The 17,512-nt window shown below is 49.8% G+C and overlaps 1 protein-coding gene across 1 annotated transcript in view; it reads right to left on the bottom strand.

Annotated features, from left to right (window-relative positions):
• The window catches only part of PPM1L (protein phosphatase, Mg2+/Mn2+ dependent 1L), a 68,408-nt gene extending 52,145 nt beyond the window's left edge, over window positions 1-16,263 (bottom strand). Inside the window, exon 1 of the mRNA XM_084529763.1 lies at window positions 15,412-16,263. Coding sequence (XP_084385889.1) covers window positions 15,412-15,814 — 403 coding nt within the window. The 5' untranslated portion in view covers window positions 15,815-16,263. The remainder of the gene's footprint in view (window positions 1-15,411) is intronic.
• Between the last annotated feature and the right edge of the window lie 1,249 nt (window positions 16,264-17,512).

Raw genomic sequence — 17,512 nt, 5'->3', positions numbered from 1 at the left:
AAATGTTTTGTAAGCAAAATGCAGTTTCCACAATGCAGGAATTACCAAAACAAGTACCACCACAATATCACCACTCCATTTCTGTGGCTGAGTTTACACAACAGATGCTTCAGCTGACACACTTTCTAGCACAGGACAGAGATACGCTAAAAGTTTCCTATTTTAATCTAACCTAACAAATCCTCAGGAGCCTCTTGTCTAATAAAGGCCCAAAGGCCAGTAACGCTCTCAGACTCTTCTTCACCCTCTAGACATTTTTTCTTGACCGCTCCATTCCTGACACTCAGCTGGGACAAATCCTGTAGACGAGCAGCTGCAGCCTTCCAGCTGCAGATTTGCGGTGAGATGTCCTTGTTCAGATTGTGAAATGTCACGATGTTTCCTTCAAGTATTGTCATCTTTCTGCTAAAGAAATCTCCATCGTTTCTTTGAGTCAGGATAAAACTTTTATAACTGGGTTATATCTCCTACTTTATGTGGGTTTCACGGGCTATTTTCCTGTATTAGTGCACACGAGCTCAACAGCCTTTGAGCCTGCCGGCCACCGAGGCGTTCCCAGCCCCAACAAATCGCTGTCATTCCTCTCGTCTTCTGTCAGCGGAGCGAGGGCTGAAAACACCAGCTGGGAGAATGAGGACAGGACAGCCCACTAGCCCTCGACATCCTGGCCAAAAGGAGCTTGATACAGCTGCACGACACCACAATTCCCACCCTCTTTTTGTTCTTCCTCATCTCGTTCTTCATAGGCTCGTACCCCGCAAGTCTTCTCTCTCTTTGGTCTCAAAGTTCAGCTTCCATTTCGTCTAGATGAAGGCGACTAAAGAACCCTTGAGAACTTTTAATCTGCAGCTGGCAAGGCAGCAGTCACACCAGGATTACAACCAGGGAGCGATGAATTATTCAGCCAACATAAATCTGCAATTTTTACTGGATGGGCAATTTAAAAAATTTATGAACTTCTCTTTTAGGGCAGTTTGAAGCACCCTCTCTAAAGCGGGAGTAAAGAGTTACTCCAACAAACTCTCCAACCTCCTCCTGCGTTAAATCCCGTTTGCACTGACGCTGAGGCTTCCAGCTCAATCAACAAGCTGCACACCCATAAGCAATGCCAGCAGAATGTCACTGCTCTTAAACATATACACACGTAACGAGAGCTTTTGTTTCAAAGATGACCTCGTTTAGTTATTAATAAAACCTCCACACACTTCGGGTGTATGAAACATTTATGGTTATTAGCTGCTTTCAACTCAGAAGGAGCAGCAGCATTTTGCAGCCTGACCTCACGCTGTTTACGTGCGCGCTGCGGCCAGCCACGCCGTGCACTCCTGCCCACGCCTGATTTATTCAGCAAGTACGGATGCAGATCTCTTGTCCAGAAAAACAGCAGGAATTAGGAGCACTGACGAAATCCAGACACAGCGCTAGCTACTGCTTTGCAAGCTTCTGGCTTCCAAAAGCACCTAAATCCAGATTGGCAAATTCAGACTGAAATTCAGTTTCAAGGCAGGCCGTCAGGGTAGAAGTCTGTACTTTAACAGCTGTATGTAAAGGAACAAACCTAATGCCCACAGAATAAATAACCAGCACTAAATTCTCTCGTACAGCAGAACATAAACCAGCACTTTTATCGTCTCTTATTAGCTGGAAATCTCCGTTTCATCCTAACGAGCTGGGATCTGGTTTCACGCACAGACATCAAGTATAAAGCCCTGGAACAGCCATCAAATATTTTATTTGAGCAGTTAAACATTTCAACTTCAGGGCTGAGTAAAATGAGGAGGAATTAAGTAGGTCTGGAGGAGACAGAAGATGTGTTATACGGCAGATAACCTATACCACTGCACCCAAGTGCCAATTTTAAGGCGCTTCTTTGCATATTGCTAGCGTGTGCCTGCTGCAGCAGCTGCAGGAGTCACGGTACCTAAAGTAGCTCAAAGCAGCTAACACACGTCACAGCCACAGCAGTGCCTGTGGTCCCCAAAGCACCACAACCTGATAGAAACTCGTATTCCATCGCTGTATTCCTCCTCCTCCTCTTAGGAACGCTTTCAGATGAGTGCTGGATCTGCTGCTGCCTCCGGCTTCCGTGCAAGATGCCCTTTCTCCCGATGAAGAACTCGCAGGGCACAGCAGGAGCTGGCTCTGAGCAGCCCCTTCAATGTGCTGTGGCAGCGCTCTGCGATGAGATGAGCGATACCGAAACCTCTGCAACTGCATTTTTACATCTCCTTCCTGCACCACCTCTCTCAGCACAACCTGCAAATACCCAGTAGCGCACAGGACGATATTCAAAGTCAATGCCTCTTGCTCGCAGGGCAGCCGTCCTCCCTTCTTCACTTCTGTCCCAAACAGCTCAACATCGAGAGCTTTGGAAACGACACAAGGGCAACAAGCAGGACTGATGACACCCGAAGCTCAGAGCCTGCTCTTTGCGGCGCCTTGCTGCAGGAGGTGCGGGGCCAGGAGCAGCGGTCGGTGCCCACGGTGATTCTGCACACAAATGAGCGCACAACAAAGCCGGCGTCCGTATCCTGGCTCAGCACCAGGGTCCTCTCCTGCCCCTTGCTCCAACCTTTGCTTCAGAGCTGATGCTCTCAGCCTCACTGGAATGAATCAAGGAAGCAGCCAACGGGCTGTTTTTCTCTGGGACGGAAAGGAAAAACCTTGCCTTATTCCCCTGACGTTTAAACACTCCCTCTACTCCCACTTTGGACCGTTGCGATCTTCAGTTCCCGTTCTTTGATATACTGAGGTTTTTAGGCTATGAATAGTGTCCCACAGCGCTGTAAATTCTCCTCATGAAAGAGGAAGATGTCGGTAAGAAAGGCTGTGTTTATGTCTCCCCTTTCAGGTCCACCAGCCGTGACTCCCATGTAGCTGACAGCTGTGTGAGCCGCGCACCACACAGGCAAGCCCATCACTGCTTTGGTCCCTTTGTAATTCAGCTGTCATTTAATTACTTCCCTTTTTTTTTTTTTTTCCAAGCTCATGCCAGTAAGAGATCATTAACACGTTTACTAACTGCAACTGGCTCAAGTTGTCTCCAATATTGGAAATTCTTGCACGTGCAAGAGGAATGTCCCAGAACAGGGACCAGCAAAGGGCTGTTGGGCAGCAAGGAGGCGAGCTGCCCCCGTGGATCCCAGGGCTCTGAGCGCCCTCCAGAAGCGCAGGGAGCTCCAGCAGCTCCCAAGGCAGCCCGTGCACATCCCTAGTTTGTCAACCTGTGTGCCACAGCTAGAGGAAAAAATGCAAAGCACTTATGGAGCACTGCCAGTGCTACCAGACCTCTTCATTTCTTTTCCCTCCTCATGCGGCTATATGGAGGCACGGTAAGAACACAGACCCTCATCCCCAGCTGTAATTTGTTTAATTCCCTTTTATTGTTCTCAGCCCATCCTTCTTCCTCGAGACTCTCCTCTCTGCTTAGAGCGATCTTCTTGTGATAAAGAACTTGAATTCAGTAAACACCAGGTCAGCCTTGAGTGTTTTATCAACATAACTAAAGGCCAAACCAAAACCAAATAGCTCACAGCAGCCATCCTCCTTCCAGCCTCTGCGTTGCTGCTGTGGTCACAACCCAGCCTCTTCAAAGCTGGTCTCCCAGATCCAAAAGCAGCAGCTTCCAGATGTCAGTCCTGCGGGGCATTTATTTCACCCTCCTTTCAGCAGCAGAACATTGGAGGGAAGGAGGAGAACTGCCTCGGGAGCCCAGGCTACAGCACCTGCAGTCGTTACACTGCAAGCAGTGACTCCTTTATGTTGCTCAAGAGGCAGCAAACGGTGCCAAGTTCTCCAGCCCTGCAAGACTCGTGTTGGCAAGGAACGAGAACACCGCGTCCCCCTTCCAGAGCAGCAGGTGAGCACCGCGACAAAGTTCAGCCTCTCCCCCTGGGCAGCACCACAGGGAAAGCCTGGGAGCTCTGGGAGCTACCCCAGGTAGGTAGCAGGGATTAAATGAGTGATATCCCAACTCCTGATGCTGCCAGGCAGAACCTCTTGAGCTCCAGAAGTGACTGATAAGGCACCAGCCTCGCAGCTCCTGCATGGGATGAGTTCATGGGATCCGCTCTGGGCTCTGAAGTCAGGCAGCGGGCTGGGAGCTCACTTGCAGAGGACCAGCTGCACTCTTCACCCTCGTCTAATAGGGCCGGGCAGCTTCCCACATCCGTGCCTTGTTATTTCCATTACTTTTTAAGCCAAAAAATCTGTTTCAAAACAAAATGCTGAAAGAATTCATTTAAAAATATGGCAAAATTAAATGTTCTGGCATTTCACAAACGTTGCTTTTTTATTTGAAGTATTTTCCTCTTGTTTGTCTAGACAGAACAATTCAGGAAATTCAATCCAACGCCATTAGTGGTAGCGTACAGGCCCAGGAGAGGATCTCCTACTTATCCACACCGTTCTCTACTGCTCATTTTGGGTTTTAAAATCAACCCGTGGCTACAAGAGTTCGGTGCTAAGGCACTGAGCAGTGCTGGGAGAGAAGCCCCAGCCCACTCAGGTTTACATCAAAGCTGCTCACAGGGCAGGGACACAGCAGCACCGTGCCCTGGTGTGAAAGGTGACCCTTACGATCCATGGTGCTGACGTGGAGAAAGCATTGATGCTCCCGGATCTCAGGCCCCATTCTTTTCTTGACAACCATTAAGAGAAAAAAACCTGAAGATTGCAAACAGCAGCAGGCAGGTGATGACATTAAAAAGAAAAAATCAACCTGGAAGCTACACAGTTAATGATGCTGGTGCCCGACAGAGAGCAAAAAGGCTCAGTGGCACCTGGGAGAGAAAAGCAGGGGGACTACAAAGTTCTATTTTCAGTTGTATTGCTGACTTGCAGCACATCAGCCAAGGGACGTAAACAGAAATCCAAGCCTGTAAAGTGATCTGAAAACACCTGCTCACAGAGGTATAATGTTTTCTCCCGATATACTTCTGAAATACTTTGGATCAGAAGCTCAGCCAGGTAAACTTAAAGCCCCCGGAACAGACAAACCACTACGTTTGCAACTTGAATATAAAAACAATCCCAATTAATGTTAAACAGCATTTGTCACTCAGATTGTATTCTGCTCTGCCAATCAATTGGGAGTGCTGGGAAGCTCAGTAACAAAACATTCCAGTAAAAATCTCTCTGCACCGTAATAGGCTTGAGGTTGTGTCCTTTCCTATTATTCATCAACATGATTCTCATCTTCCTTCACAGTCAGGTTTTCCCTTAATAAGAGACACACAACCCACATGCCAAAAAAGCTTTTAAAACTTAGGTTTGAAGCAACTAATTCCAATATGCAGCTGGATACGCTCTCCTTTGGCTCTTCTGCCTTGGCACCACAGCCTTGTTTAGTTTATTAGAAACAGCTATGTCAATTGCCAGTCCTGAAAGTTTACATGAACACTTCAGAGTATACAAACTCCAGCTCGGGGAACTTAAAGCGAGGAGAGCAAAACCCAACACATCCCAAGAGCGACGCTGAGCTACTCGAACATCCGTCCAGCAAAGTGACACGCAGACTCGGGCCAGGATGCCGCTGCCATCCTGCCCGGCTGGGCACCACAAGCAGGCACACGAGTGCTGCTCTTTTTGGTTTGAGAACGTGCTTGGGAATAGAAACTCTCACCTTATAGGACAGCTAGCTGAAATAACAGGCTCTGAACTGTACCTGCTTGCCTCTGAAGGTTAGAGAGAAGCGCAGTTACTGAGATTGTAGTATCAAGGTGCCACCTTCGAGCAGACTGACACCACTGCTCCAGCAAAGACCACCTTACAGATGGCAGGCTCTCCAAACAGGGAAACGTTTGGGGTTTTGGAAATGACTGGCTGGCTTATGGTCATCCTCTCTGAAGGTGACCTCATAACCAACAGTGTGGCCACAACGTCCAGGTTTCAGGGAGAGACGCTTGGTAAGAACACCTCCAACACAAAATCAACCTTTAAAGTCCTGAAAGCATGTCTCAAATCAATTCACACTCCACGGCATTAAAACATCTAACACACTTAGTTCTATTAGCAATCGTTCTGTAACTCCCACCAAACGCAGGTACATTATTTAGTGTCTTGTTTGTCTTCTGCTTCTATTTACAGTTATGATATCCACACAAAAACAGGGGAAAAAAATCTCAAAGAAGAAACTGATAGCATGTACCATTCCCCTTTTCCCAAACAATACGAGATGCAGATAATGTGAAGAAATGTATCAGGAGATGTAATTGCTAAAATAAATACTAAAGCAAAAAAAGAATTCAAGTTGATGATTTAAATGCTTGTCAATTTAAACCCTCACAGAAAGTGCTCATTTAAGGCACTGATTGAAATAATTCCATCCCGGAGGCAGGAGATTGCTCCTGCCCTCAATGTTAAAAATAATATCGTCATTAACCTCAGCAACAATTTTCTAATTGCCAAAGATTACAAATCTTTTATGTAACATTCATCCACTGAGAATTCAATCGCTCTGCTTTGCCTTTCAAAACCACCGCTGGGAGAGCAGTCGGGAGACGAGCCCCCTTTAAAAAAAAAAGAGTCAAACTCGTGTGATGCATTCTGCATGCAAGCATAAAACATTTCTCTTTTGCAAAATGGAAAGTTTGTCCCCTCCGTCTCCCTGCGAATTAACGCAGCACCTCACACTCTATTTCTGCGTGAAACACAAAAGGAGGGGCAGCCTGGAGCTCTTCTCCGACGTTTCCGTGCCAATTGGCACTCCGAAACCGGCAGCTGGTCCCGCGTTTTGTTCTCTACGTCCTGCGCAATAAGGGCTCTCACTGCGTGCCAGCAAAGCAATGACCAGCAGTAGAAACAAAGAGGGCAAAGTTTAGTTTTCAGAGCCGCCAGAGTTATAAAACTGTTAGTGCTCTTTCAAGAGCCATAAAGAAACGCAGCCAAAACGCACACTCATGTGCTCTGTTCCTCTCAGACAGGCACAGAAAGAGAGAGAGAAAACAGGATTCATCCTAACCCCCCGAAATCACTCACACACACATCTCCCAGGTCTGGGAACTCAGGCAGCATATAAATAGTGGTACCCTGAGAGTAATTTTCCTGTGGCTGCCTGACAGCCGTGCTAGGAGGGTTATTAAACGTCCCCAGCCCTACAGCAAGCTGCAGCTGGGGCAGACCGATGCACACACACACACACACACACAGCTCTCCCCTTTTCAATACCTCTGTTTCAGCACGTGTTTGGTGGAAACACACATTTCAGGGAAAGTTTAGGCAATCCCGCAGTCCACACGTAGACTACCTGCAAATAAACCACGTTCCCATTTAACATGCAAGTTTAAAGGAGTGAGAACAAGCCGTGGCACACCAGAGAACTGTATTAGGGACCGCGCGCTTCCACTGAGCAGAAGAAATGTTTCGTGCCCTCCAGCAGTTTGCTGTCTGGTAGAGAATGAAAAAGTAAAGAGATTTATTACATTAAAAAGTGTATTGATTGAAAACACTACGGTATGACAGTTTCAGCTATTATAGCAGAACTTAATAAAATCAAGTGTTTACCCCTGAAGGGGATTTGGGGGAAAAAAAAAAAAAAAGAAAGAAAAGAAAGAAAGAAAAAAAAAAGAAAGCTTCTGTACCGTTTATGACAATGAGAAAATTTGCAAGGGATAACATTTTAACACCGAAAGTAAATGCAAATAAATGTTCGTTTCTCCAGGGGAGCTTTGAGGTTTGCCGACACGACGTGCTGCGGGTAATTGCGCGGCGGTTTAGCAGTTAAGACACGTCCTTTGATTGTCTGGCTGGAGATGTCAGCTGCTCACACAGCTGGGAATCAGACAAGGTCGGAGATGATGAGAGCCAGCAATGTTTCAGCATCATAATCAATTTGTATCAGCAGCAGCGGGACTGCAACTTGGTGCTGCCACGCTGCGCCCCCGGGTTCGCCCCGGCACTCGCCGGGCACTGCGATGCTTCCTCTTCCTCCTCCTCCTCCTCCTCCTCCTCGTCCTCTGCCTCAGCGCTCAGCTGCAGCCACACATCAGCCCCCTTCCTGCAATGCTCACGATAGTTCACCTGCAGCAGCTCAGGCCCAGCTCTGTGATTTAGGTACCAGGCAACGCTGGCACAGCAGGGCAGTTATCGCAGCCGCCCTTTACACCCTCGCTAGCGTCACCTACTCACCCTGCCTCAAGAATTTGTTGCTATTCTGGCATCTCCAAAGCTTTTTTCTCCCTCCAAGTTGTAACAAAAGTGACACGCTTTTTAAGCTAAGTTGCCTTCAAACAAATCTCTCCGTTTAGCAGTAAGTTTTGAGCTGCTTTAACAGAACCACCAGCCGGAGTGTTTAACACCAGCTCAACGACTGGAGCGAAGGCACACGAGTGCCCAGCCCAAGCACTGCCCGGCTCGCAGCAGCTGCTGACCCTGCCCACACCTCCTGGCAGCCCGGGGTCACGAGCTGGCCGTGGACACGTCTTTGGCAGCACGGAAACTTCCTTCTGGGCTTGTCTTACGTCTTCTTTGTTGTCACGGTACGTCCAGGGTGAGCTGAAGCTCCGCGAGGCTAAGAAGAAATAAATCTCCATGATGATCTTTTCCAGCGAAGATCCCTTGGGCGAGGAGCTGGCCAGCAGCCAGGGAAGCTGCTCTGTCCTGCTGGGCTGCCAGCGAGGGAACATCCATCACGCCCAGAACAGGAGCAGGGGGCAGCAGCCGAGGGGACGGCAGCCTCCGAGGCCGGCTGGGAGCAAGGAGAGCCCGGCTGGCACCCGCTGCCTGGCTGCAGAGGCACACGGCGAGCGCGTTCCCCAGCTCGGTACGGGTTTTGCACATGGAGGCGCTTCTAGGAACACAGGGATCACGTTCAGCAGCACGGCCGTGCCACATGGCGTGAGCAGCAGCAGCTCGCCTCACCTTGGCACAACGCCCCAGGGGCAGGCCAGCACCCCGGCAGAGGCAGGGCACGCATGGGGTCTGCCCCTGCACGGCCCCGAATTGCTGCCAGGGGCAGAGTACAGGCACAGCATCCCCTAAAGGGGTGAAGGTGTAAGCTTCACGGGATGTGAGGGACAAAGGTAGGGCCCCAAGGTTATCTGGAGAGCAGGGAACGGGAGCCAGGATGCTTCCCTCGAGCAGGGGGGCGGCAGTGGGGTCGGAAAGGCAGAATTTGGGTTGGGGAGTTCGCTGCAACCTTAAGGTTTTAATGAATTTTGGAGAGAAGCGGAGCCAGAGGCGTATGACTTTCAGTGCATAATTATAGCAGCTGCTGCCCTTAAACTAGTTCTGGGAGCTCTCATTTGGAGGCCGTGGATTCAGATCAGAGCTCACAGAATATCAGCACTTTGTTCCTTTTTCTGGATCCACCGGTGCCTGTGATGTGCTTAAAATGAAGAGCGAGCCCTGAACATCGAGGTTCAAGGACCAAAATCGTTCGTGCCAGACCCCTTTTTAATGCCTTTTGGGTCACAAAACACGGCTGGTCTCATCCAGCACCATTCCCAAGATGTGATTCAGAGGCTCCTGGTACCAGGGCAAGGCACCTCACGACACGAGCGTGAGAAGTTACTGCCTGCAGCTTCCCTGCTCCGAAGGCACGATGTGCTTTGTGCATGTGCTTTTAAAACATCCAACCCCCTGACCTGCAGACCTGCTTCCACCAAGCTCCCCGTGCCCCAGAGCCATTTGTTTGGGCTGGACACTGTTAGCACAGGGGCTCAAGTTGAAAAGCACCAGGCCCGCTCCCATGGGCGTTCGAACATTCCCGTCCCGCAGCTGTGGCGATGGCCGAGCAGCCGAGCACTCAGCCCGGGGCAGGAGCACGCACACCAGCACTCCCCATGGACCCGTCCCCCTTATTCCAGCTCACCGAGAAACTTCAACGACTGCTCATAACCCAGAAGCACCTGTGGATCAGAACTGATGTAATTAAATCAGTGGCAATCAGCTGGCCCCGATGTGGAAGCAGCGGTTCGAGCGAGGCTGGCAGACCACATTTAGAAGTAATTGACTTTTTGATGTTTATAAAAATGGAAAAAGATTCAATTCCACACCCAGTAATACAGCTGTGAATGACAGCGGCGAGACTCCCTGCTTCCAATTACACGTTTTTACACCATTTTAATCAATTTTAAGTCACATTTTTGCAGTCAATGAGAGCGTAGAGCAGATCGAAACATTACACAACCGTGGTCTTGTTGGGTGCAAATCCTAACCCTGTAAGGCGACATCCAAGAATCAAAATTTGGGTGAAGTAAGCAAAATGGCAGAAGTGTTCCTCTGTGTCGTTTTGGTTCACGTTGTAGGCCACTTCTGTGGAATTTACACGCAGATCTGAAACCCGTGGATCAACGCGGCCTCACCCATGTAAATATTCATTCAAACTCAGGCGCTTTGCAGGGCATTCTTCTGACACTGAAAGAAATGCCTATAAAAGGAAAACCAGCAGTAACCCCAGCAGCTGCTTTTTTAAAGCTGCAAAGCTTCAAAGACTTCACCTTTATAACGAGGCTACAACATCCGCAGAACCTCAAAGCTGTTGTTTCATTTATTCTTACGTTTCTTTTTTTTAAATATCAAGCCATTAATCCTCAATGGCCTCTGCTCAGAAGTACAACAGACATGTTTTCATTGCTAAGTTTGCTTAAGTAGTTCTGTATCAGAGGAACGGGGTGTGAGTTAGTCAACAGATCCCAAATTAAAAAAAAAAAAAAAAGGAAAGGAAAGGAAAGGAAAGGAAAGGAAAGGAAAGGAAAGGAAAGGAAAGGAAAGGAAAGGAAAGGAAAGGAAAGGAAAGGAAAGGAAAGGAAAAGAAAAGAAAAGAAAAGAAAAGAAAAGAAAAGAAAAGAAAAGAAAAGAAAAGAAAAGAAAAGAAAAGAAAAGAAAAGAAAAGAAAAGAAAAGAAAAGAAAAGAAAAGAAAAGAAAAGAAAAGAAAAGAAAACTAACAGAACTTTCAGCTTTCTCTTCCCAGCATAAACACCTTTTGCTATTAGGATCAGAAACAAACCAAATGAAGGCAAACAAAGAAACGAAACCAAAGATGAACTCATTCACTGGTTATTAACCCATATTTGGTAGGAGGTGAGCATTTCCTTCCAACTGGCAACTACCGTCTCCGGTTAAGCAGAAGAAATTTCCCCCCATCAATGCTGAGAAGACGACGCTCATCACAGCGTGGCCTATGCACACGCGAGCTCAGGTCGTCAATCCGTGCACTGCCAGGAGCACAAGCACCGACTCGCAGGCGTGCAGAGCCCAGAGGAGCTGCCGTGCTCTGTGAGGACGACTCGGGGCTGCTCAGCTCTCCCCAGACCTCACCCCCCGGCACGCACGCGGCGGGCTCGCTGCAACGCGGCTGGAGCGGTGCCGTCTGCTCCGGGCTGCACCTCAGCGCTCTCGTTTCCATAGCCTCGGACAACATTAGGAAGGGCTCTCACCATTATCTTCAGACCTTTTTTTTCTTTTCTCTCTTTTGGTAAGTTAATCAGTAACCAGAGCCTTCTGCCAGCGGTTCGTGCTACTGATTTCAAGGCCCCGCGGCACAGAAGGCTTTGCAAGGTTTGTGGAGTTCAAAACTTGAGCTATTGATACAGCAAATCCTCTCCTTTCGCATTTAGGCTTCCCTACACCGTGAGTAAAGAGGTGCATTTCCCATACTGCAACACCCTATCCGCAACTCTGAAACCAGCTGTATCAGGCAAAATGCCCTAATCCACATGCACGGGTTCCCAAGGAGCAAGCCTTGCCACGTCCCTTTTTATGAGCCAGTTACTCAGCTTTAATTTCTCACCGCGATGATCCACGTCCGTTTACAGCTGCAACAAGCGCAGGCAGCACAGAAGGCACCGTCAGCAGCGTTACTTTACAAGTCCTCACCCGGTGGGACCGATAAAACGACCTGCAGGGTAGCCACAGCCACAAAACTGCAGCTGGCAGCTGAGCTGCTTCGTCCAGCACTGAGATCTCAGTTCAGCCCGGTGCCTGAGCCTTGAGGACCCTTTGGCTTGAGCCAAAGAGGACCCTGCTAGTTAACGTGGTTAAATCACTCTGATTAAGCATCCTTTCCCGTTGGCTGCTCTGCTTTCAAGCTCATTGGGTTTTATTTTATCATTTATCTAGTTCGCTACTTCTCCAAGCCTCCACAGCCCCAAGACTTCTCGATAGAGAAAGACAAAAAGCATGCAAGACATCTTTAGGCTTCCCAAAGAGGCCGATGAGACAACAGCCCAATGCTTTATTTGGTACTGATTTGATTCCAAGTCACGTCACCTTACATCCTCTGACCAGAATCATCCAGGGAGACACCAGGCAGAAACTTTTCTTCGTTCCCCCTAAGCCTGCTTCTTTGCCCTCTACCCGTGCCACACCAGTGCTGCTCGACCTTCGAGGAAAAGACAAGCTGACTTTGTAAGAAAGGAAGCCTGCACGACACACCACGCATCACATTTCACCCCTAAAATATGATTCCCTGTAAGAGGTAATTGCAGCAGCTCATTGGATTCTTAGCTGAACACAGAGCATTCACAATTCCTTTTGTCTATCAGTTTATCAAGGCAGCCACAAACTGAAGTAAATGGCTGCCAACCTATTCAGGATGAAATTGTAAGACGGGAGAGCAAATGAGAAGGGTAAGAGAAGGGTAAGAGAAGGGTAGAATTTACCCAAAAAGTTGGCAGTACTTGAGCAAAGCCCAGAAATCTTCATAAATTAGCACAATGCAGTAATTCCTGTTACTTGAATTGCATTTCGTTCCCCTTCCGCTTCACCCCGATAGGGCAGGAACCAATTAACGAGGACACGTTCCCCTGCACATCGCTCTAAGTACTCAGTTCGCATCTCACGCGTGGTGTTGTCCACTTGGAAAACATTTTTCCACATCTAGAACAATTTGTTTCACCCGCAGCTCCGCAGATGAGCCGGCCTTTGTTCTTTATCTACACACACAGACATTTAACGGGAGCGCGCAGTGAAAATTTAATCGTTACAAAGGCTTTGCTACACATGAAAGCAAAGCCTTCCACAGAGTCATTTGTCTCTTTTACAGAGATAAAAATAAAATAAGACATCCAGAAAACCAGTTCAAATGGAGGCTTCAGGTTCAGTATTATGTACTGCCGATTAAATAAGACTCTTCAGTCCCGGTCTTTCTTTTCTCCCCCCCTGTTTCTACTGAAAACTCTAAAACCTGCGTAGATAAAACCCAATTTTCCATAATATGTTTCGGCTGTATGGAAAGCACACGGTTCACGCTTTCCTGATCAGTTTTGCATAAAACCTAAAAGTAGAAACTCCTTGTGCCCCAGTGACCAGACACCTCTCCCTCAGTGGCTCTAGATGCCACTGAGAACATCTGGAGATTTTCTGAGAAACATAAACGAGAGAAAGGACAACTTACATTTAAAAATATTAACTTGAGTAAGATTTGGAGAGATCTGCAACACCCTTCAAGTGACAGGCCTCTTCTAAAAGCCTCACACTTTGCCACCGAATCAATTAGAACAAGTTCTCTGAGGATTCGGAATACCAAAGATAATCGAGCTTCCCACAGGTCCTGTACAAACAGCTTTAGTGGATGTGATTCCAAGCTCCATAACAAAATATTTCTGCCTATATACAGATATATGGACAGACGTACAGAGGGAGCATGTTCTTGTCATCTTGCTGTTCCCTGTGTTAGTTTGGGGTTATTTCAGATACTGAGCATGCGGGTACGGCGCAGAAACACAGAAGATACAAAACAAACTGAAGAGGATCGCTCCTCCACAGTGCCCAGATCTGAGTGTTTACATCGTACTTCTATCTGCAACCACCTCACAATATCGTTTAAAAACACGACAGGGATACTCCTGCAAACTTGTTTTGGCCGATCAGTTCAGACAAGGAAAGCTGACAAGTGAAACAACCGGGAAGGCGGCACAAGACGCAACACGAGCACCTTCCCTCCCAAAGCCTCTGAAAACAAAAAGCCCGATGTACCAAATCCGGGCAGCAGAGCTTATATTCCCTGAAGAGAAGAGACGCAGCAGTTTGAGATCCATACACACGTTGCTACTGCTATTCCTCAAAGGCCAAGGCACAGTGACCTGGCGTGAGTGTGCCACTAAGGGCTGCCATAACTGTGTCCCAACCAAAAAGGAGCCCAGGGTTCAAACACAAGCAGGATGTTTAGGAAGGTGCCTATTTTCAGCATCCAGCGTGTTTGGTTTATTTTAAAGGGAACAAAACACTGGCCACTGCAGGGCAGCAGCATCACAGATGACCCCCTTCCCAACTGTGCAGGCAACAGAAGAGAAGCTTTTGTATTATGTGCCTAAGGCCTGGATCCTTCCGGCAGCACTCGGAGGTTCAGAGGGCCAGCAGCTGCCCTCCTGGTGCTCCATTAGCGTCTGGTCACTGCCAGGGCTGTTTCGGGAAGGACTTTATCTGCGTGATCCATGAGAGCAGCTGGAGGAACAGCCAGGCTCTCGTGCTGTGCAGCACACGCAGCCTCCCCCCTCTCCTCAGCAGGAGCACTTTCGTGTAAAACTTCCCCATTCCTCTCCATCTCCCGTCATCCTAGCAAAACCCCGAAGGTAATTTCCTACCTTGCGTAAGGGATGCTGGAGCTGGCGTGTCTGACAGGAGCCGCCTCCTCGGCATTTCTTTGCCACAGTTATGAGGGACGTGCCCTGTGCTACACAAGGAGCTGAGTGGCACGCTGCTAAATGAGGAGGAAGCTGGACTTTCAACATTTGTCACCTGAAAGGACTGAGGGACCCCCTCACGCTCTAACCCCTGTTACACAGCTCAACCTCCAGGAAACCACTGCCCGAGAAGTTGGAGGTTACACACCCGAAGTTTCCCAACCAGCAAGGGCAGCAGCACGCCAGCACAGCTGGAATTACGTTCAAAGCACATGCAATTCATAAACACAGCACTCGTCCTCAGTGACTTGCTGGTCTTCGAGGGAAGGTGAATTGCACAGAAGCCACGCACGCAGACCAGCTTTGGGGCTGCACACATGCCTTGCTCGGAGAGGACGCTCCTTCCGAACGCGGCGGATGAGCACAGCTCCTGACAGGAGGGGGAGACGAGACCAGCCCTTTGCCAAAATCAGATCACACCACACTTCGCTGTAACAAAAGATGCCTCCGGGGAGTTTGTGCTCATCATCGTTATTCCACGCACGTAAGAGCCACCTTCAACGGCTTTTGCTTCAATTAAACCTTTACTACTGCAAAGGGCAGAGGGGGTGCAAACGTATTCACACCATGCTGATCGTGGAAGTGGTAATGAAAGAGAAAGCAAATGGAGTATCTCCCTCTGTATTCAGAGCATCTTCCCCCACACACCACCATTGAAGGAAAAAGGCACAACCCCAAACAATGTCTTGAGATAAACCCTGAAACCTCACAGGCAAGGACAAGCCCGTGTCCCTTGCCCTGTAGCCCTCCTCCCCCCACATCCCTTTTTTTTTTCCAGCTGAGCACTTGCCTCTCCTCCGTGCCCATCAAATATCCCGAAGATGGAGGGGTGAGTCTTGTTCACCAGGTCGGTGATCACTTCGAACCTGTCCTCCATGTGATCCCTCCGGCCTTGGATGGAGTAGACGGCCACGTTGTGGCTCTTGAACTCCCAGGTCTTGGAGAACTCCGCATCCAGCACGTCTAGCCCCCCGAGCCGGTCATTCTGCATGATCTCGGCCACCTTGCCCTTCACCATCTTCACCGCATCCCTGCTGGACTTCACGATGGTCTTCACCTCATCCGTGTGGAAGAAATAACTCCACAGGGCCAGGCTGATGCACAGCAAGAACAAGGTCTCCGGTCTGAGCAAGAAGTAACGCATGATCCGACCCAGCAGAGACAGCAAAGTCATTGTATCCTCTATCATTTATTATCGGCACCGGGTATCCCCGCACCATGCGACGAGCGCCCGGGCGGCCGGGCTGGGGCTGGGGGCGGCGGCTCGGGGCTGGGGGCTGCGGGCTGGGGGCTGGGGCTGGGGGCTGGGGGCTCACCGCATGCTCGGCCGGGGCGCAGCCGGCGTGCGGCCAGCCCGAGCCCCGCTGCCCACCGCTGCCTCCTCCCGCTGCCGGCCTCGTCCCGGCCCAGTCCCAGTCCCAATCCCGGTCCCGGTCCCGGTGCGGCCCGGCCCGGCTCGGTGCGGTTGCTCCCGGCTCGGTGCGATGCGGTCGCTGCCCGCCCGGCCCCGCTGTCCCCTCGGCGCCCGATCCCGCCCCTAGGCCGCTGCTCGGCTCCGCTCCGCCCCGGGCCGGGCTGGAGGCAGGGAGGGAGGGCAGGAGGGAGGCCGGCGCTCCGGGAGCTCGCCGCGGGCAGGCAGCGGCCGCACCTGGCCCCGCGCCCCCCCCTCCCGGCCCCCCGCAGCCCCCCGGCCCTCCCCCGGGGCGGGGCGCCGCCGCCTCCGCCGCGCCCGGCCCCGCCGCCCGCCTACAAGTCCCGGCGGCCCCCGCGCGGGGAGGCAGCGGGCGCGGGGTGGGAGCGCGGGGCGCGGGGCATTGTGGGGGGTGTAGTTCCGCGGGGCTGGGCTCTGCTATGATCATTATTATTATTATTTCTACCTAAATTATGTCAGTGTGGCTGGGACACTTGTGGTACAACACAGATGCCTCTGCGGTCAGATCCAGAGTGAGCAAAGGAGCTCAGCGGAGGGTTTCGTGATGGCCAACTCCTACGCGGTTTGCTCCAGCAAATCCCCCGGTGGAAGAACAGAACTTCAAGATCCAAGCACGTTCTTTTAAACACTGGAAATCAGAAAACTTCCTGAGTATTCAGCATATCGGATGGTGCTGAAAGATTTCGTTTGTGTTGGGGGGAGAACTCCGGCATTTGTTCACTTGTGGAAGCAAAGCAAAGCAACCCCAGAGTCAGCTTCACAAACCAACTCAGGGTGCCCGCTGTACAACGCGCCGGGCATGCAGGAACAACCATCCCTTGCTCAACAGCTCCTCCTGCTGCTGCCGTGTGTCCTGAAGCTGGGAAGGCACCATTCGATCTCGAGCATGAGCTACAGAAACAAATCTTCGGCTAATATAAACACGCATTGATCGTGTCTGTAGTGGTGTAATACACTGGTGTTGGTTTTGTGTTGCCTGGCTGGGAATAAAATGGGAAATTCTTTTGGGCCCAGAGCACAGCAGCAACATCCAACTTTGACTCATGGCAATTTTCACGGTACCCAGAATCAAAATGCAGAGATGTTAGAAAAGGCACTTGCTCTTTGTTAGCTTGTACAACACCAACACGCAGCATTGCCACTCCTTGCTTGTGATAGGAACACCAGGGTTTTAGTTGTAAGAAGCCTCACAGAAAGATACTTGCAACGACAACTTAAAAAAAAAAAAATAATTTACTCTTAATGCAAACTGATTTTAGGGATGCTATTGGTGTAGCTCAGAAGAGCACAGTGGTGTAACCGGTGGCAGGTCTGTCCTTTCTTTGCAGCTGGGAACAAGGACACGTACCAGAATATTCCACAAAGCCCACAGTCAGCTCCTGTTTCTTCTGCTAATATGTAAAATCCTGATAGAAGAACTAGGAGGAATGATGACTACAAAACTGCCTTTTTCAC

The sequence above is a fragment of the Aythya ferina genome, assembly GCF_964211825.1.
Source record: "Aythya ferina genome assembly, chromosome: 9".
Lineage (NCBI taxonomy): Eukaryota > Metazoa > Chordata > Aves > Anseriformes > Anatidae > Aythya > Aythya ferina.
The sequence above is the reverse complement of the archived record's forward strand: the minus strand, read 5'-3'. Positions and strand labels throughout refer to the sequence as shown.